This window comes from Ochotona curzoniae, unplaced genomic scaffold, assembly GCF_017591425.1.
Source record: "Ochotona curzoniae isolate NIBS_2020 unplaced genomic scaffold, NIBS_Ocur_1.0 contig_4502, whole genome shotgun sequence".
NCBI classification, from domain to species: Eukaryota; Metazoa; Chordata; class Mammalia; order Lagomorpha; family Ochotonidae; genus Ochotona; species Ochotona curzoniae.
The window spans coordinates 799,801-820,702 of NW_024466308.1; the positions used below are offsets into that span (position 1 = coordinate 799,801).

At 67.3% G+C, this 20,902-nt stretch overlaps 2 protein-coding genes across 2 annotated transcripts; one reads left to right on the forward strand and one right to left on the reverse strand.

Annotated features, from left to right (window-relative positions):
* LDLR (low density lipoprotein receptor) lies at positions 1-13,160 on the forward strand. The gene is made up of 18 exons (XM_040986335.1): positions 1-85; positions 4,834-4,956; positions 5,273-5,395; positions 5,845-6,228; positions 7,279-7,401; positions 7,982-8,104; positions 8,211-8,330; positions 8,464-8,589; positions 9,020-9,191; positions 9,267-9,494; positions 9,933-10,051; positions 10,232-10,371; positions 10,640-10,781; positions 10,917-11,069; positions 11,196-11,357; positions 11,985-12,062; positions 12,190-12,347; positions 12,460-13,160. The coding sequence occupies exons 1-18, from the start codon at positions 31-33 to the stop codon at positions 12,493-12,495; spliced, it is 2,565 nt and encodes an 854-aa protein (XP_040842269.1). The 5' UTR covers positions 1-30; the 3' UTR covers positions 12,496-13,160.
* A 3,837-nt stretch (positions 13,161-16,997) lies between these two features.
* SPC24 (SPC24 component of NDC80 kinetochore complex) lies at positions 16,998-20,902 on the reverse strand. Its single transcript, XM_040986201.1, has 5 exons — positions 20,743-20,902; positions 17,948-18,092; positions 17,759-17,863; positions 17,585-17,661; positions 16,998-17,188 (listed from the first exon to the last, which is right to left on the reverse strand). Exons 1-5 carry the CDS (start codon positions 20,900-20,902, stop codon positions 17,082-17,084), a joined length of 594 nt encoding a protein of 197 aa, XP_040842135.1. The 3' UTR covers positions 16,998-17,081.

Below are 20,902 nucleotides of genomic sequence, written 5' to 3' on the forward strand. Positions count from 1 at the left end.
GCTGCTTCCAGGCTCGGGTGCCAGGCGGACATGCGGGCAGCGCGCTGCGTCCTCGCCCTGCTCCTGGCCACCGCCGGGGCGGCGGGTAAGTCCTGGGCGCCCGGCCACTGGTCACTTCCTTTCGCGGTTGGTGTGGACGGGCGGGCTCTGAGATCTTGGGGGGCAGGGGGCATGCGGTGCTTACAGGGCGGGATGGTGCGAGTTACGTGGATGTGGGGGGGCGCTGGGACACAGTGAGGGACCCCGGGAGCCGCGGGGTGCAGGGACACAGTGAGGGACCCCGGGAGCCGCGGGGTGCAGGGGTGCAGGGACACCCAGCCAGGGGACCCCGGGAGCCGCGGGGTGCAGGGACACAGTGAGGGACCCCGGGAGCCGCGGGGTGCAGGGACACCCAGCCAGGGGACCCCGGGAGCCGCGGGGTGCAGGGACACAGTGAGGGACCGGGAGCCGCGGGGTGCAGGGACACAGTGAGGGACCGGGAGCCGCGGGGTGCAGGGACACAGTGAGGGACCCCGGGAGCCGCGGGGTGTGGCCCCACAGTCCCTCCCTCAGGGATTGTGGTCACCCGGCTCCCTGGGCTCCCCGGAAGTGGGCAGCACCCGAGCTGGACTCTGCGGCTTTGTGCCGGCATGGACGCATCCACCTCAGGCCCCGCCCCTCAGGCCCGCCCCCGAGTCCCCATTGGCCGCGCTCCGAACAGGCGAGCCTCGAGCCACTCCCCTCGCCCAATGGGAGGCCGAGGCGCGCGGATTGGGGCGGGACCTCCACGGAAGTGGCCAGGCGGGAGTGCGGGTCTGGTGTCCACCCGGGCTGCGGCCACAAAGGACCCCGGGGCCACGAGGTGCCAGGGCCGCCCTGCTCGCCTGCCCTGCTCGCCCTGCCCGCCCTGCCCTGCCCTGCACTGCCCACCCTGCACTGCACTGCCCTGCTCGCCCTGCACTGCTCGCCCTCCAGGGCCACCCTGCACTGCCCACCCTGCACTGCCCTGCCTGCCCTGCTCGCCCTGCCCGCCCTGCCCTGCTCGCCCTCCAGGGCCACCCTGCACTGCCCACCCTGCACTGCCCTGCCTGCCCTGCTCGCCCTGCCCGCCCTGCCCTGCCCTGCACTGCCCACCCTGCACTGCCCTGCTCGCCCTCCAGGGCCACCCTGCACTGCCCACCCTGCACTGCCCTGCTCGCCCTGCCCTGCCCTGCACTGCCCACCCTGCACTGCCCTGCTCGCCCTGCCCGCCCTGCACTGCCCAACCTGCACTGCCCACCCTGCACTGCCCTGCTCGCCCTGCACTGCACTGCCCTGCTCGCCCTGCACTGCCCGCCCTGCCCGCCCTGCCCTGCTCACCCTGCCCGCCCTGCCCTGCCCTGCTTGCCCTCCAGGGCCACGAGGTGCCAGGGCCACCCTGCACTGCCCAACCTGCACTGCCCTGCTCGCCCTGCACTGCCCTGCTCTGCCCAGGGCCTTGAGGTACCTGGAGGCCACCCTGCCCTGCCCACGCTGCCCTGCCCACGCTGCCAGGGCAGCCAGGCTGCTTTGGACCCGGCGCCACCCCATTCCCGGGGTCCTGAGCCCTGGGGTGCAGGGACCCCAGGCCCCCAGCTGGGCTGGCCTGCCTGGGGCCATTGTTGGCTGTGGGTTTTGGGACCTTGATCCCAGCCCTATAGGGGTGGGGTGCGGGTCCCCCACTTCCCAGGCCTGTGACCACTGGATTTCGGGGAAAGCAGAAGTGAGGCTTGTTGGTGGCAACTCAGGCGTGCCCGCGGTGCCCACACTTCCGGGCCATCTGGGCACTTACGTAATTTTGACTTTTTTTTCATCTATAATTTGAAAGATCTTTCATTCCCTGCTTGGTTCCCCAAATTCCCAGGGGGAAGGGGAACAGGTCTAAGCCAGGAGCTGAGCTCTATGCAGACACTCCATTTTGGGGGTGCCAGGGGCCCCAGGAACTGAGCAGGTCAGCACTCGCTGGGGTTGGAGATCCCGCGATGGACCCCACCCATGCGACGCCCGTCCCTGGGTCCCCCCTGTGGCTGGCAGGGCCCGAGAGGCGTCCCCAGAACGTGGCCTGGACAGCGGGCCCGGGGCTCTAGCATGTCAGCTCTCACAGCGGGCGGGCTGACCCCAACACACCACACACCCCAACACACCACACACACCCCAATACACCACACACACCACACACATCCCAACACACAACACACACCCCATACCACCAACCCACAACACACACCACACACCCCACCCCAACACACAACACACACACACCCCAACACACACCACACCACCAACAAACGCACACCCCACACCAACACACACCCCATACCACCAAACCACAACACACACCCCAGTACACCACACACACCCCAACACACAACACACCACCAACTAACGCACACCCCACACCAACACACACCCCACCACACAACACACACCCCATACCACCAACACACACCACACACCAACACACAACACATACCACCAACACACAACACACACCCCACACCAACACACACCCCACCACACAACACACACCCCATACCACCAACACACACCACACACCAACACACACCCCACCACACAACACACACCCCACCACACAACACACATCACACACCCCACACCAACACACACCCCAAACCCCAACACACAACACACATCCCAACACACAACACACAACACATACTACCAACACACCCCAACTCACACCCCGCACACCTGCACACACCCCGCACACCTGCACACACCCCGCACACCCGCACACACCCCACACACCCCGCACACACCCCGCACACACCCCGCACACCCGCACACACCCCGCACACCCCGCACACCTGCACACACCCAGGCCGGGCTGCCCACAGGTGTACGTACTGAGTGCCAACCACCCGCGGCTCACGCAGTCTCCAGAATGGGGCGTTTGTCCAACACCGACCCCCGGACCCTCTGCCTGGGGTTCCACACCGGCCCGGGGTTGGGGGGTGCCAGGGCCTCGGGGTTCGCCCACACATCGTCCACCCAGAAGCGGGTCACCACAGCACCCCGGACCAGTCCACACCACGAAACCAGAGCCCCGCCGCCGGCCCGCAAACACGCGCACCCCATCCCTGCTCTCCGGGCGCCGGTCACCATGGCAACGGCCACGCCGGGCGCTGCGCACGCACTGCCCGCCCCTGTGACCAGCCCCCCAATTCTGCTTCCGGCTGCAGAGCCTGGCTGCACTCACCGTGCCGGGTCCCGGGGTCCTGGGGTCGCAGGGTCTGGGGTTCTGGGGTCGTGGGGTACGGGGTCCAGGGGTCCCTGAAGTTCTGGGTCCAGGGGTGCAGGGGTCCTTAAGCCCCAGGGTAGTGAGGTCCCGAGGTTCTGGGGTCCCGAGGTTCTGGGGTCCCGGAGTCCTGAGGTCCCGAGGTTCTGGGGTCCCGGGGTCCTTAAGTCCCGAGGTTCTGGTGTCCCGGGGTCCTTAAGTCCCGAGGTTCTGGGGTCCCGGGGTCCTGAGGTCCCGAGGTTCTGGGGACCCGGGGTCCTTAAGTCCCGAGGTTCTGGGGTCCCGCGGTCCTGAGGTCCCGAGGTTCTGGGGTCCCGGGGTCCTGAGGTCCCGAGGTTCTGGGGTCCCGGGGTCCTGAGGTCCCGAGGTTCTGGGGTCCCGGGGTCCTGAGGTCCCGAGGTTCTGGGGTCCCGGGGTCCTGAGGTCCCGAGGTTCTGGGGTCCCGGGGTCCTTAAGTCCCGAGGTTCTGGTGTCCCGGGGTCCTGAGGTCCCGAGGTTCTGGGGTCCCGGGGTCCTGAGGTCCCGAGGTTCTGGGGTCCCGGGGTCCTGAGGTCCCGAGGTTCTGGGGTCCCGCGGGTCCTGAGGTCCCGAGGTTCTGGGGTCCCGGGGTCCTGAGGTCCCGAGGTTCTGGGGTCCCGGGGTCCTGAGGTCCCGAGGTTCTGGGGTCCCGGGGTCCTGAGGTCCCGAGGTTCTGGGGTCCCGGGGTCCTGAGGTCCCGGGGTTCTGGGGTCCCGGGGTCCTGAGGTCCCGGGGTTCTGGTGTCCCGGGGTCCTGAGGTCCCGAGGTTCTGGGGTCCCGGGGTCCTGAGGTCCCGAGGTTCTGGGGTCCCGGGGTGCAGGGGTCCTGGGTCACGGGTGCAGGCCCCGGGGGTCCCAGGGTCGTGGGGTCAAGAGGGCCCGGGGTGCAGGGCTGGACAGGCCGCAGGCTCGGCGTCCTGTCATGGCGCCCAGGCCGCTGTGCGTGGGCGCATGCGCGAGGGCCGCCCGTGGCCGCCCCGCTCGCTCCACGACAGCGCCGCTTTACGGCAGCGCCGCTTTACGGGTGGGGCAGGCGCGCCGGCGGCACCCACAGCGCCGCTGGCCGTTGCCATGGTGACCTGGCGCTGGGGCGACGCCGGCCTGAGGCTGCGGGGCGGTCTGGTCACCTTGGCCGGCCCTGCCACCCCCGGGGGAGACCCGGATGGAGCCCCGCCGGGCTGGGGAAGCCGGGGGCAAGTGCACAGAGTGGAGCGGCAGAGGACGAGCTGCCATCTAAATGACCGCAACGGCCGGAGCTGAGCCGACCCGAAGCCAGGAGCCGGGAGTCTCCCCCGGGTCTCCCACGCGGGTGCAGGGTCCCAAGGCTTTGGGCCGTCCTCCACTGCTGCCCCGGGTGCCCACCGGGCCGCCCCCTGCTGCGCCGGGTGCCCACCGGGCCGTCCCCTGCTGCGCCGGGTGCCCACCGGGCCGTCCCCTGCTGCCCCGGGTGCCCACAGCAGGGCGGGCCGGCCCAGAGTGCAGCAGCAGCTGGGACTGGACCTGGCGTGCTGTGGGAGGTCACGGGCCGCGTGGCCCCGCTCACCTCGTCGTCTCCGGCAGGAGGGCACGTCTGTGGCAGGGGGCAGTTCCGGTGCCAGAGTGGCGCGTGCATCTCCTTCCGGTGGGTGTGCGACGGCAGCTCCGAGTGCCCCGACGGCTCGGACGAGTCCCAGGCCACCTGTGGTGAGTGTCCCCAGCCCCGCTCCCGAGCGGCCGGCGGGATGATGGCCAGCCTGCCCGGACCCGTGTATGCCCGTCCCTGACGCACACAGCTGCTGGGGGAGGCGCTTCGTCCGGGTGCCCCTCACCGGGCACTCGGTGCCCTCCGTGCCCTCCGCTGCGGCCACACAGGGCGTGCGCACGAGCCCAGGAAGCTGGGACCACTGGGACCTGAGCGGGGCTCGGCACTCCGGCACCCCACTTCTGGGAGAGGGCTTTTGCTTTGGCAAGGGGAGGACGCTGGTCTTACGCATGCCCCCCCGGCCCGTCTGTCGCATAGCCTCGGTGACCTGCAAGCCCGAGGACTTCAGCTGCGGTGGCCGCCTCAATCGTTGCATCCCTCAGTCCTGGAGATGCGACGGGCAAGTGGACTGTGAGAACGGCTCCGACGAGCTGGGCTGTGGTAAGCATGGGGGCCCTGGGGCTGCGGCGCGGTGCGGTGCGGAGGGCTGCTGCGACGGGGACCCAGCTCCCATCCGACGGGGACCCAGCTCCCAGCCGACCCTGGCATCCGACGGGCACCCAGCTCCCAGCTGACCCCTGGCATCCGACGGGCACCCAGCTCCCAGCCGACCCCGGCATCCGACGGGGACCCAGCTCCCAGCCGACCCTGGCATCCGACGGGGACGCAGCTCCCATCCGACGGGGACCCAGCTCCCAGCTGACCCCGACATCCGACGGGGACGCAGCTCCCATCCGACGGGGACCCAGCTCCCAGCTGACCCCTGGCATCCGAAGGGGACCCAGCTCTCTGCTGACCCCGGCATCCGACGGGGACGCAGCTCCTAGCTGACCCCTGGCATCCACGTGCCCACAGCCCCCAGCTGACCCCTGGCATCCGCGTGCCCACAGCCCCCAGGACGTGCTCGCAGGACGACTTCCGCTGTGGCGATGGCAAGTGTCTCTCCCGGACGTTCGCCTGCGACGGGGACCGTGACTGCCCCGACGGCTCAGACGAGGCGGCCTGCCCGGTGTCCACGTGCGGCCCTGCCCAGTTCCAGTGCAACAGCTCCACGTGCATCCCCGAGCTGTGGGCCTGCGACGGCGACCCCGACTGCCCCGACGGCTCGGACGAGTGGCCGCAGCGCTGCGGGGGCCGCGACACGATGGCCAGGCCGGTCGGCGGCCCCTGCTCCGCCCTGGAGTTCCACTGCGGCAGCGGCGAGTGCATCCACGCCAGCTGGCGCTGCGACCACGACACGGACTGCAAGGACGGCTCCGACGAGCGGGACTGCGGTAGGCGAGCCCGGGATGGCGCGTTTCCCCGCGGCCACGCAGACCCTGCCAGGCACCGGCTGGGGGAGGGCGTGAGCTGCACGACCGTGCCACCCCAGCGTGCCTGAAGGTTGCTGGTTTGAGTCCCAGCTTATTTGCTGTCCAGCTGCCCGCTACATGCTCCTGGCAACAGGGTGAGGGCGGCCCCTCCGCTCGCGCTTGGGTCCGCGCCCTCACGTGGGAGACCTGGCAGGAGTCCCCGACTTTGGCCTGACCCAAGAGGTGTATTTTGGCTGGGCGCTTCAGCAGGTGCAAAGTCCGGGGGCGGGCCCTGGGCAGTGTTTCGCCATTGTCTTGTGACAGGCAACCACTCGTGTCCCCTGCTCGCTCACGCTCTTCTTGCGTGGGGCTTTGAGGGTTCGGTCCTGGGGACCCCAGGTCACTCTGCCCAGTCAGCCTCCCTGGGCACTTAAACCCTGCCCAGTGAAATATTAGAGGGTAAAACTTTTTTTTTTAATTTACTAATTTTAAAAAAAAGATTTATTTTATTGGAAAGTCAGATTTACAAAAAAAAATGGAGAGACAGAAAGAAAGATTTCCATCTGCTGGTTCACTTCCCAAGTGGCCACAACAGTTGGAACTGAGTTGATCTGAAGCCAGGAGCCTCTCCCGGGTCTCCCACGTGGGTGCAGGGTCCCCAGGCTGTGGGCCGTCCTCCACTGCTTTCCCAGGCACAGGCAGGGAGCTGGGTGGGAAGTGGGGCAGCCGGGACTCCACGCTGACGCAGGCAGGGTCCCCGCTGTGCCCCCACCGCGCACCACACTAACGGCCCGTGGTGTTCAGGCAGTGCAGGCCGAGGTGGTTGATAGCAGGCGGGCAGCACACACAGGGCAAAACAATGCCAAGCTGACCGACAGTTCAGGTCCCGGGCAGGACACAGCAGGACCACGTCCCCTACACCAAAAAGAAAAGAGTGGCATGCGAGCTTTGAACTTACAAATTGCCCGTCTTCTGGAAGGTTCCGTGGAGTCGTTCTGTGCCTGACAGTATCACCTTGTGTGCCCCCTCTAGCCGTGCCCACATGCCGCCCCGACGAGTTCCAGTGCTCAGATGGGACGTGTGTCCATGGCAGCCGCCAGTGTGACCAGGCATATGACTGCAAGGACCTGAGCGACGAGGTTGGCTGCGTGAACGGTGAGTGTCCGCCCGGGCCGCCTGCCTCTGCGGGGCATGTCCCAGGCTCTGGACCACCAGAGCGAGACAGAGCTGCCGTCTGCTGGTTCACTCCCCGCATGCACCCCCAACAGAGGTGCAGCCAGGAGCCAGGAGCTCCGTCTGGGTCTCCCGTGCAGGCGGCCATAGCTGCGGCTTTTCCCAGACACCTGAGCGGGGAGTTGGATGGGAAGCGGAGCGACCCGGGCTTGAACCTGCGCCCTTGCTTGGCCGGGGCTGGCTTAACTTGCTGTCCCGTGCTGCTGGCCGCTGTGGACGGCGTTTAGTGCATGGAGCTAGCGAGTAATTACTTCAGGCTGTGGGGAGGGTGGGGCGCTCATAACCCCGAGCTTAGTAAACAGTTTGTCTCCGGGGAGAAGGTAGCCGCCACCTTCTGGAAGTCCAGGGGCGTGTGCCAGGAACACTTTATTGGAATCCACGACCAGCAGGCCGCGATTGCCGGACCCTGGCCTGGGTGACGTGCAGGGCGGGTGGTGGCCGTGGGTTCCCAGTGAGTGGCCGGGTGGGCCGCCTGGTCACCGCTGCCTTTGGGCCTTTGCAGTGACGCGGTGTGAAGGGCCCGGCAAGTTCAAGTGCCACAGCGGGGAGTGCATCTCGGCAGACAGGGTGTGCGACTCGGTCAGGGACTGCCGGGACTGGTCGGACGAGCCCATCAAAGAGTGCGGTGAGACCCCGGGGCGCGGGAGCTTGCGGGGGGCCCTACCTGGTGACACCCCATCTTCCTCGGAGGAGAGTGACCGCTCTGTGTCCGCCCCCACCGCCTGGTGCAGCGACCAACGAGTGCCTGGACCACAACGGCGGCTGCTCCCACATCTGCAACGACCTCAAGCTCGGCCACGAGTGTCTGTGTCCCGACGGCTTCCGCCTGGTGGGCCAGCGGCACTGCGAGGGTGAGTCTGCGCTGTGCCTTGGTGTCCCCCCCCATCGGCTTGGTGGGCATTGCAAACGGGCTCCACGCAGCCCAGCGGGGCACAGACATGGCTCCTTCCTGGTTGTTAAAAAAATCTCCTCTGTGTCTCGTAGATATTGACGAGTGCGAGGACCCCAGCGCGTGCAGCCAGCTCTGCGTGAACCTGCCGGGCAGCTACAAGTGCGAGTGTGAGGCTGGCTTCCGGGTGGACCCCTACAGCGGATCCTGCAAGGCCGTGGGTGAGTGCCAGGGCAGCCCCGGGCCTCCCGCCACCTGCCCCTTGCACGGCCTGACGTCACCGGGCCGGCTGCTTGCTGGGGACCAAGGCCCCTCCGGCCCTGGTAGGTGACCCGGGGGGCGGTTAGCAGCACCAGTAAGCTTCCGCCACCTCGGTTCCTGGCAGTGCCCTCCATGTCTCACATAGGCAGTAGGGACCCCAAATACTGGCTGTGGCCATCAGCGGAGGTCCCTGGGGGGGGCTGCTGCCCCTTCCTGCACCCCCAGCCCCGGAGGCACGGGGTCAGCGGAGTCGTGGCCCGACCCTGCACTGGGGCCACTTGTGACTGCGGGCGTTGGCACGTCCAGAGTCCGCCCTCCCGGCGGGTGTGTCTGAGGTCACAGGCTGGGTCCCCTTCCTCTCCGTGACGCGTCCCCCACCTCCGACCCCAGGGTCCATCGCCTACCTCTTGTTTACCAACCGGCACGAGGTGAGGAAGATGACGCTAGACCGCAGCGAGTACACCAGCCTCATCGCCAACCTCAAGAACGTGGTGGCCCTGGACACCGAGGTGGCCAGCAACAGAGTCTACTGGTCAGACCTGTCCCAGCGCCAGATCTACAGGTGGGGACGGTGCCGGCGCCGGGGAGGGGGACAGCCACGAGGACGACACACACCTGACCCCCCTCCTCGCCTCAGCGCCCAGATGGACAAGGCGCAAGGCTTCCACGCCTACGACACGGTCATCAGCGGGGACCTGCAGGCCCCCGACGGGCTGGCCGTGGACTGGATCCACGGCAACATCTACTGGACCGACTCCGTGCTGGGCGCCGTGTCCGTGGCCGACACGCGGGGCTTCAGGAGGAAGACGCTGCTGCGGCAGGAAGGTTCCAAGCCCAGGGACATCGTGGTGGACCCCGTGCACGGGTAGGTGATGGGGTGCGGAGCGCATGTGGGGAAGCTGAGGCAGGCAGGAGCCACCCGCGCGGTGACACTGTTGGCAGACCTGTACCCAGTCGGAAGGAGAGGGAGGGAAGGAGGGAGAATCTTCCGTCCGCTGGTCACTCCAGGCCGAAGCCGGGAGCCTTCCTGGTCTCCCACATTAGTTTCAGGGACCCGTTACCCAGGCCGTCCTCTGCGGCCTTCCCAGGCACATGAGCAGGGAGCTGGGTGGGAAGCTGAGCAACCAAGACGGGACCCGGCGCCCGCATGGGATGCTGGCACTGCGGATGGGGGCCTTAACGGCTACGCCACCATACGAGCTCTCGCACGTGACCGTGGGAACTTCCGGGGAGACCCACACGGAGCTGCAGGCTCCCAGCTCCGACCGTCATCCCAACAGATCCCTCCCCTTTCCCCTGCCAGCTTCATGTACTGGACGGATTGGGGGACCCCCGCCAAGATCCAGAAAGGGGGCCTGAATGGTGTGGACATCTACTCGCTAGTGACCGAAGACATCCAGTGGCCCAACGGCATCACCCTGGGTAGGTGCCCCGAGTGGACACAACTGCTTTTCTAGAACCTTCTGCGCGTTTCTGGAAACTTCTCTCTGCTGCTATCCTTCCTTCAAGTGGGGGATTCTCTTTTTGGGCGTCTTCGTGGTCGGTCCCAGCGTCCCCCTGCGGGCCTCTGGCATCCGTGGATGACTCCCCGTGTGTTTCTAGATCTTTCCAGCGGCCGCCTCTACTGGGTGGACTCCAAGTTGCACTCCATCTCCAGCGTGGACGTCAACGGGGGTAACCGGAAGAAGGTGCTGGAAGACGAGAAATGGCTGGCGCACCCCTTCTCCTTGGCCATCTTCGAGGTGAGGCCCGGTTGCCGTGTGGCCCTGGTCATGTAGCCTGTCGGGGCCAGGACGCACTTGAGAAGGTGCCCAGGCCTGAGAGGCCTCAGACAGGAGCCAGGAGCTGCATCGGGCTCTCCCACGCGGGTGGCAGGGCGTCCTCCGCGGCTCTCCCGCAAGGGACTGGGCCCGGCGCTCCTGGGGGAGCCTGACCCTCGTCGGCACTGCCCCTTCGCGCTCGGGCGGCGTCTAACCGCACTGCTGCGTCTCCTCGGCCCTGCCCACGCAGGACAAAGTGTTCTGGACCGACGTCATCAACGAGGCCATTTTCAGCGCCAACCGCCTCACGGGCTCCGACGTCCACCTGGTGGCCGAGAACCTGCTGTCCCCGGAGGACATCGTGCTGTTCCACAACGTGACACAGCCGAGCGGTGAGCAGGGCCAGACGCGCTGCTGCCCCACGCCTGCCCGCTGCCCCGCGCCCGTCCCGGCGATGCCCTGGAAGCTTCTAGAACCTCTAGAACCTCCTTCCCTACCCAGTGACCCCGTCTGTCGTCCTTCCCCAGGCGTCAACTGGTGCGACATGACGGCCCTCCCCTACGGCGGCTGCCAGTACCTGTGCCTGCCGGCTCCGCAGATCAACGGCCACTCGCCCAAGTTCACCTGCGCCTGTCCGGATGGCATGGCCCTGGCCGAGGACATGAGGAGCTGCGTCACAGGTGCGGCCGGGCCTGTCCCGCCTGCCGCCGCACCTCTCTTTGCCTCACCTGTCTAGTGGGCGCGTGAGGTCCCCCCAGGCCGGGGTCTCCCTGCCGAGCCCGGGCCAACCCTGCTGTTTCTTGCAGAAGCTGCGGCTGCCATGTCCACCACCCCCCTGGGGACAGCCCGGTCCACGGCCCTGGGGCCAACGCAGAGCCCGGGCAGCCGGCCGCCTGCCGCCACTGCGCTGCGGCCCACGTCCTCCCGTGGGCTCGGCACCACGCAGGCAGTCACCGTCTCACAGCAAGGTAAGGCCTGGGCCGCCCCAGCTGCCCGGCTCTGATTCCAGCTGTTGTACCTTTCACAGCCTCAACTTACCACTCTGTAAACGGGCCCAGTGCCCGCGGGGTGGGGGCCTGATGTCGCTTCCGCAGCAGTTTTTAAAAACTGTATTTACTGAAAATAGAGAGGGAGAGCCCCCCCAGTGGGGAGCGCTGGGCACCCCATCTGGGTCTCCCCCATGGGTGGCAGGGCACGCAGGGATTTAGGAAGCTCCAGCGGGGTCCGCAGCCTGTGGGACAGCCCCCCGCCTCCGCCAGGAACCTGTGCCAGGTCCAGGGCTTCGACAAGGCAGAGCTTGGTCCATGGAGGGCTGGGTCATTACTCATTCTGCAGTAACTGCGACGTTTCAAGCCCCTGGGGTGGGATCTGACGCACTGGCTAGGTCTCCTGACCGCCTCTCCTTGCAGTCCAGCCTTGGTCCTTACCATCCTGTCCCTGCCTGTCGCAGCCATCTGTGTATTCACTAAGCCACTTGCTAAGAACTGTGCTGGCACAGACGGCCAGCAGAGGGCGGCGTGCCCCCGAGCGTGCAGTGTCCTCTGGGCGGGAGTGGGGCCGTCCGCCTCCCCTGACCCTCCCTCTCGTGTCCGCAGCCCTCAACAACGTGGACAGCCAAGGCAGCGAGGGGAGACCTAGGCGCGTGGGGGCTCTGTCCATCGCCCTGCCCATCGGTGAGTGCCCCTCGCAGCTCTGCAGTCCCCACGGGCGCGGGCGGGGCTGGCAGGGGACACAGTGACCCCAGAAGCGGGGTTCTCGGCTGGCCCGCACCGTCCTGACCCCGTCCCCCGCCCCGCGCAGCGCTGCTGGGCCTCCTGGGCTTCGGCGCCTTCCTGGTCTGGAGGAACTGGCGGCTGCGGAACATCAACAGCATCAACTTCGACAACCCCGTGTACCAGAAGACCACCGAGGACGAGGTGCACATCTGCCGCAGCCAGGAGGGTTACACGTACCCGTCGGTGAGTGCGGGCACGGCCAGGTGGGCTGCGGGGGGCGCCCGGGAGAGCCCCGCCTCCGGCGCGGGCGATGGTGTTGACCGAGCCCTGGCCTGATGGCTGCACTGTCCGACAGCGGCAGATGGTCAGCGTGGAGGATGACATGGCCTGAGACGCCCACGCTGCGTGGCCTGTCCACCGCTACTGGACACGGCGCGCCAGGAGGACAGTTTGCACGCCCTTGACCCTGAGTGTCCGCGGCTGCCTGCCCACCCGGGCTGTGTGTTATATATTTATTCGGGAGGCAGAAGGCGGCGCCGGCACCCACCGAGACGCATGGCGGGCGGGGGACTTCCTGGACGGAAGTGGGTTGGCCGAGGCCAGGCGGGCCGGCCCTTCATTAACCTCGCCCGTGCCACATCAGGGTCAGCCTCAGGTCCACCTCTCGTGTCCTCGGAGCCAGGGGACCCTTGAGTCCCTACCAGGAGCCCTTAATGGTTCATGAAGTGCCTGAGAACATCCGGCTGCCTTGCACGTGCAGCCTCCGCCCGAGCCTGCTGTGCACGCACTCTCATTTTGCACTGTTGCCTGTGGAACGCCGACTGGCGGATGGCGTGGCTGGCCGGCCGTGCGTGGCGTTGCAGCTTTGCATCGAGCAGAACTCCAGCCCCGGCCCCACGTGGCGTGCCCACACCGGCCGCTCCTCACGCTTAGAGAAGCCGACACTGTACCGCCCCAGCCCACATGTACATAAGCCGTCCCCGTCGAGTCTTGCACTTTGGAGAGACGCTTGTCCCGTGTACATATCTATAAAAACAAGATCTATTTATTTTTGCAGATGCTGGCGGCTCCTGCTGCATGTGTCCGGGGGCGGGGGGCGGTGTTTGTAGGGGAAGCGGGGTGTGCGTGCGTGGCGTGGACTTGCTGGTGGGGACCCATGTCTTTTTAGAGCATTCTACGGAACATTTTTACAGCCTGAAAGGTGACTTGTCTGATAAATGACCGGGTCCCACCCGCGGGGGCGTTGGTGGGCGTCCTTCCTTCAGCGGCCCCCAGCCCCCCGGGGACTGGCTTGCTCCGTGAGCCTGGGGTTTCACCACACCCGTGCCGACCAGCATTCACGGGAGTTCCAGGAGCAAAGTCCCTGGGGCCAGCCACGTCATCGGGCACGGCGGGGCGAGGCACTGCCCGACTCCAGGCCCCCTGGCCGGAACGTCTGTCCCAGCCTCTCCTTCCTCAAAGATTCATTTATCTAATTTGGGAAGGCAGATTTACAGAGGAGACAGAGAGGAAGATCTTCCATCTGCTGCTTCACTCCCCAAGTGGCCGCAATGGCCGGAGCTGAGCCGATCCGAAGCCGGGAGCCTCTTGCGGGTCTCCCACGCGGGCGCAGGGTCCCGAGGCAGGGAGCTGGGTGGGAAGTGGAGCAGCTGGGACATAAACTGGCCCCATATGGGACACTGCAAGGTGAGGATTTAGCTCCTCGGCCATCACACCGCGTCCCTGTGCGTGCGCACAGCTGAGGCGGCAGCGGGGCCTGGCCCCCTGTCCCCGCTGCTGCTGTGGCTCCCTGTCCCCGCTGCTGCTGTGGCTCCCTGTCCCCGCTGCTGCTGTGGCTCCCTGTCCCCGGCCGCTGCTGTGGTTCAAAGTGAGCCAGCAAGATGCAAGATCTCTATGTCTCTTGCTCTTCAAATACAGGAACGAATTGACAATAAAAAAAAAAGCCACAAGGCGAGAGCCACACTGCACTCATTAGGACATCCACAGGGGAGACCCACACAGGGCTGGGGAGGGTGGGGGACGTGGTCCCTGCGTGTCACAGACCCACTGCTGTGGGTGCACACAGCCCGGGCTCGGCCGGACACACGGCCACCCAGGGCGAAGGTGTGTGCTAGCCCCCCCCCCCCGGGTGAGGCTGGGAGCCACGCTGGCCCGTGACACCCCGAACAAGCCGGAGGTGTCGCCCCGGTTCCCCAAAGCCAGGCGAGCAGGGGAGCCAGCCAGAGGATGAGGTGGTGGTGTGAATGTCTGCCACTGCCACCAGGCTAACTCCCAGGCTCCCCCCGACAGAGCAGAATCGGGGTTCACGTATGTCCCCAGCTCCCGTGACTGGTCACGCCGGGCCAGGCAGGTTCCTGATCCCAGGACCCTGCTCCCTCAAGGCCCAGAGTTCCTTGGGGGTACCTTGGGGGGACACCCAGGGCTGGGGGCAGCAGAAAGAGCGCTGACCGTGCCTGCCTGGGGAACGCTGCTATCCCTCCCGCGGTCACAGGGAGGCGCGAGCGCCCTTCCTCCCGCGGCGGCCTGGCTTGGGAAGCGTCCAGAACGCCCGGGGAGTGGACAGGGTTAGTGGACAAGGTCGATGATTGCTTCATGGCCCGAGTGCATGCCCAACTGTGCGACAGAGGGGATGGCGTGGGGCCCGGGCAATGACACCACGGCGCCCGGTCCCGGAGTGTCCTCCGGCCGGGCCAGGTGTCCCCAGAGGACGGGAGCTGCTGGCATCTGGCAGGGCAGGTCGGGTGCACGTGGGGGGCAGATGGCCAGTCCCCACCCCGGGCACAAGGCTGGGCACGGCTGGCTCCTAGGGGCAGGCAGCTGCTCCCGCCCCTCACCCACCCCAGCCTGAGGTGTCCGCTGCCATCCCTGCTGAGCAAACCCAGCTGTCTGTGGCTAGCCAGCCTGGAGCCTGTGGGCAGGAGGGGAGGGCACAGGGGACGGGCTGCCTTGCCCTGCAGCTGCCAGGGACCAACCCCCCAGCCCCCAGGGTCAGCGCCCCGTTCCCCGTCGGCAGGGACTTCCCACACTGATGTAACGGACAGAGGGGAAGGAGTACGGGTCACAGCACCCACTGGGCAGGCAAACCCCCAGGAGGCCGAGCCCCCCCACCCCTTCCAGCCTGCCCCCATCTTGGCACTTGCCCTGTGCATCCAGAAGACCCTGGGGGACAGTGAGGACAGGACAGTGTCCAGCTGTCCCCTTCAGGCACCGCCCTGTGAGCGCAGCGTGGACGCAGCTCCCGTCCGGGTGGGCATGGTGGGGCGCGCCCCGGCAGTAACCCTGGCTGCCTGCCACCCCATGACGCATCCCCAGGGGGTATTGTTTCCAGCCCAAAAGGATTCATTCAGACCAGGCCAGGAGGGCAAGCCCTCCGCCCAGCCCCATTCCTGGATCCCCCGTGCCTCAGTGATGCCCTGGTGCGCGTGTGTAGGGGTAGGGTGTGTTCCCAGGAGCCAGCCTGGCACCCCAGGACTCCGGCCCCTGACAGCGAGCAGTGGCTGCTGGCGCAGGGCAGAGCTGAGTGGCCGTGGGCTCCTGTCCCGCCCAGCCCAGCCCTGTGTCCAGCCTCGCCCGGGGCACTTCCCACTGCAAGGCTGGCGAGCTGATGAGATCTCCCAGGGCCACACGCCCACCGGGCTGGACACCGTCACGGCCAGACTCCATCCGGGTGTGCCCCGGTGGGTGACAGGGCCTCCTGGGAACGGCCTGTGTCCCAGGCAGGAAGCCGGAATGGGAGGTGGGATTCAGGGTTCGAGAGCCCCTGGCCAGCCTTCCAGAACCTTCCCCCGCCCCGAGCCCGGAGCACAGGCTGGGCGCTGCAGGCCGCGGGGCCCCAGGCTGTCCCAGGCAGCTGGCCAGCAGCAGGCTGAGTCAGGACCCAGGCATGCAGTGAGCCTTGGCGGCCGGGCCCTGCCCAGCCCACTGACCGGGTCGCTGGGGGTACTGGAGCCTGCCCTGGGGTGGGGAAACAGGCCTGGTGGCGTGGGGGGCGTGGCCCCTGGGTCCTCTGTGCCCACCCCCTCAGGGAGAAGCCGGGCCTGGCTCTGTGGACGTGGGCTTGCTCGTGCGTGTGCCTGGGGAGTGGCCAGGCCCGGGCTGTGAGCAAGGCCTCTGCCAGGCTTGGTGGGGTGTGGGGGCGGTGCCCAGGAAGCCATCGGGGAGGGGCTGAGGGTGACAGCCACGAGCAAGGCTTGGCGGGACCCCTTTGCGGCAAGTCTGGGGTCGGCCCCTAAAAACAGGAAACCAGAGGCTTGTGGCCATTCAGCGGCAGAGGCTGAGCCCACGTTTGTGCTAGCGGCCAGCTTCAGGCATGGCTGTATCCAGCCATTCACAACCCCCGCCCCTTTCCTTAGGCAGGGAGGTTCCCCCTTACCGCCCCAAGCCCTCTGGTGGCTGGGAGGGGGCTGGAAGCTAGGCCCCCAGTCAGGGGCATCTGCCGACTTGTGGCAGGAGGAAAACCCCCGGCTCAGTGGCCTCCACAGGCCGACATTCAGAGTCCGGGGTGCACCTGCGGGTCACTTCCACTGCCCGCACGTGAGGATGGACCAGGCTTCGCTTTCCCGGCACAGAACGGCTGCCAAGGCTCCGGGGATCACAACCCCAACTCCACGAACGACGGCGGGGGGCGGCGGGGGGGGGGTCCCTCGTCTTTCAAGGACTTCTAGAAGTCTCACATGACAGGTGCATTTATAGACTGAACAGCTGCCGCCAGGTGGGTCGGCAAGGGAGGCTGGGACACGTGTGCAGGCCCCCCACACAGACGCTGGGGGGTGGCACTGAGGGGGCCTGGGGTGTGGGGCACCCCGCCTTTTCCAGCTCCCCGTAATGTCACGTGGCCTAGGCACTTTCGGGGTGACAGACAAAGGAAGCTGGTGACAAGCCGGGGAGGGCGTGCGCGTCATTGGACCCGCGCCCACGCCACGGCTGCCACGAGGTGCGCCCGCGCCACGGCTGCCACGAGGTGCGCCCGTGCCACGGCTACCACGCGGTGTCCACCAAGCCCCACAGGTAGTCACAGATGAATTTCTTGGACAGCTGCGCGCTATTCAAGTGGATGGGCTGCGCCACGCTGGGGCCGTAATGAACTGGGGGGCTCAGGTAAGGAAGACCACCAGGCCGGCATGGCGCCCCCCACCCCCTCGGCCACCCCACCCCACCCCAGCCTGGAGCCAGCCAGCCCTGGGCTCACTCCAGCAGGGAGACAAGCAGGTGGCTGTCCTGGGCAGCAGCCAGACACACTGCACTATGGCCCTGAGACTACAGTGTCCAGTGCTGGCCAGGGCTGGTCCAGCATTGCACCCCTCCTGCACACAGCACCCCAGGGCCCCACCAGGAGCGCACCCCTCCTGCACACAGCACCCCAGGGCCCTGCCAGGAGCTGCACCCCTCCTGCACACAGCACCCCAGGGCCCCGCCAGCACCGCACCCCTCCTGCACACAGCACCCCAGGGCCCCGCCAGCAGCGCCCTGCCAAAGGATACTGCCTTTGATCACTCCCGGCTCGCATTCATAATCCCACTCAATCTTGCTACTTTGGCGGTAGAGCTGGGCCACGTACCTGCACGGGAAGACACGAGAGAGCGAGCGTGCACGGTCACGGCGCTGCAGGGCTCCCCGGCTCGGCCCCGTCACCAGCGCGCACTCGCAGCACCTACACGGCCGACGGGATGGCCACGGTGCGGTCCTCGTCCACCTCTTGCTCCTGCCTGCGTAGCTCGGCCTCCAGCTCCTGGAGCTCCTGCAGCTGCTGGCTGAGCTGGGTGGCCGGGGAGTTAAGGACCGGGGCTTTAGGAAGGAGCTGGGGGGCTGCCCCGCGCCCACTCACACACGCTCAGCAAGGATATAGCAGGTCGGCCTGCAGCTGCCCATCCTCGGCGGCCGCCCGGTGCAGCTCGGCCTCCAGCTGCTGCAGCTCGGCGCCACCCTGGTGCGTGCGCTCCTTGGCGTCCAGCAGGCTCTGCGCCACCTCCTTCTCCACAGCCAGGATGTCTGCAGGGGCGAGCGTGAAGGGGCCCTGGTTCCCGAGGGTCTGACAGCGCAGGCTGGGGTCTCTGGGTCTGCCGTGGCCTTCCCACTGCCCCCTGACCAGTATACTTTGCACACCACGCGGGGGGTTGTGGGAGGACATAGGCCCAGTGGCGGCCCAGCGCAGTGGCCTAGCTGCTGAAGTCCTCACCTTGAACGCACCTGGATCCCATATGAGCGCCAGTTCTAATCCCGGCAGCCCCACTTCCCATCCAGCTCCCTGCCTGTGGCCTGGGAAAGCAGTGGAGGACGGCCCAAAGCCTTGGGACCCTGCACCCGCATGGGAGACCTGGAGGAGGCTCCTGGCTCCCAGCTCAGCTCTGGCCGCTGCGGTCACTTGGGGAGTGAATCATCGGACGGAAGATCTTCCTCTCTGTCTCTCCTCCTCCTCTGGATATCTGACTTACCAATAAAAATAAAATAAATCTTAAAAAAAAAACCACAAACCATAAGAACAGAGGCACAGCATGCTAAGCCGCTGCTTGCGACCCGGGCAGCCCCGGGGGCAGCGCTGACCCCAAGCACGTGCGCACTGCTACATTCCAGTCCTGGCTTCTGCCCTGCCACCTTGAGCAGAGATGGGGAGACAGGAAGAATGGGGCGGCTGGACAATCACACCTGGGGTGCCCCACCCCAGTCCTCCGCTGCCACCAACCCCCGCTTCCAAAACTGATCCCCGGGTCCCCAAGTTCCCGTTGCCCCCACATGGGCAACCGCAGCCCTCCACTGTCCCTAGGCATCAAAGCCCTCGAGCCCAGAGCTGCCGGGGAACACCGTGGCAGGCGTCACAGCTGGCCACAGCTGGCTGACCACTCCTTCCGCGACCCCCTGCCTGGGGCCATTCACAGAGCACGCAAGGCAGGGGTTGGGGGACGCGTTGCAGCCCTGCGGAGGGGACCGAGCAGTGCTGTGCCCACTGGCGCCACATCGTGCCACGTGGCCTCCGAGGAGAGCCTGGGACACCTGCCAAGCTACACAGCAACTGGAGTGGGCGGCCGGTGGGCACACGGGCGCTCCTCGGGATGCTGGGGCCGGGGCGTGATGGACATGGACTCTCCCTTGTTGCTTGCTGCGGTGGTGACCCTGGAGCAGCGGTACCCGGAACCATCCCTCATCTTTTCACGGCCAAGTTCATCTGAGCGCCCAGACGCTTGGGCCCGGGCCACACCTGGAGGCGTCATGGTCACGCGTGGCCCAGCAGACCTGCCCGTGGTCCACGCGTGCACACCACCTTAGCACAGTGGGACGTACAGCGGCCCAGACAGGACGTCACACACACACATCTCCCATCCCAGGGTCTAGGTGTGGCTCCTGGCTCCGACCCCCCAGCTCCAGCTTTCCAGGGAGGCAGACCCCCGGCGTGGGGCCTGCAGTGCCAGCTCCCAGACCCCCGCCCCGGGAACCTGGGCTAGTTCCTGGCTCTTGGCAAACACTATGGCTGGTGCAGGCAGGGGAATGTGGGCATCAAGGAGACGGATCAGTTCCGTCTGAGGTGGGGCGGCTGTGCGTTACACGACGGCTGCACTGGTCAGTCCTGCACCTCCAGGCCCCAGTGGGCGGCGTCCAATGCATCTTTAATCCCGTCTTCCCTCAGGGCTCCAGAGGTGTGCAGATCTAATGACACCCCCGCCACCCCGCCAAGGACAGCAGTGACATTCTCCACGTAATTCCCACCCACAGCACGACCACCCCACGCACACAGCCTCGTGGGGCCCCCTCCCAGTCCTCCCCATTCCAAGCATCCTGCGGAAACACCATGGCCCCCGTCCCGCCGCTGCACCCCACACAGGGCCACCCCAAGCCCCAGCCCCCCCATGGCCCACGAAACATCCCTGTACCCCTACACAGCGCCACCCCAAGCCCACGTCCCCTGCACCCCACACAGCGCCACCCCAAGCCCACGTCCCCTGCACCCCACACAGCGCCACCCCAAGCCCACGTCCCCTGCACCCCACACAGCGCCACCCCAAGCCCACGACCCCTGCACCCCACACAGCGCCACCCCAAGCCCACGACCCCTGCACCCCACACAGCGCCACCCCAAGCCCACGTCCCCTGCACCGCACACAGCGCCACCCCAAGCCCACGACCCCTGCACCCCACACAGCGCCACCCCAAGCCCACGTCCCCTGCACCCCACACAGCGCCACCCCAAGCCCACGTCCCATCCCTGCACCCCACACAGCGCCACGCCAATCCCACGTCCCCTGCACCGCACACAGCGCCACCCCAAGCCCACGTCCCGCCGCTGCACCCCACACAGCGCCACCCCAAGCCCACGACCCCTGCACCCCACACAGCGCCACCCCAAGCCCACGTCCCCTGCACCCCACACAGCGCCACCCCAAGCCCACGTCCCATCCCTGCACCCCACACAGCGCCACCCCAAGCCCACGTCCCCTGCACCCCACACAGCGCCACCCCAAGCCCACGTCCCCTGCACCCCACACAGCGCCACCCCAAGCCCACGTCCCCCGCACCCCACACAGCGCCACCCCAAGCCCACGTCCCCTGCACCGCACACAGCGCCACCCCAAGCCCACGTCCCAACCCCGCACCCCACACAGCGCCACCCCAAGCCCACGTCCCGCCCTCCGTCCGGCTCCGGCCTTACCTCGAACCTGCTGCTCCCCGGCCTCCTGCTTCTCCAGCAGCCGGTCCAGCAGCTGCTCGTGGCGGCCCAGCAGCCGCCGCTGTAACGCCGCCGCCCTGTTGGCGCCGAGCAAGCTCAGGAGGCCCTGACTGACCTCCTCCATGTCGCGGAAGGCCGCCAT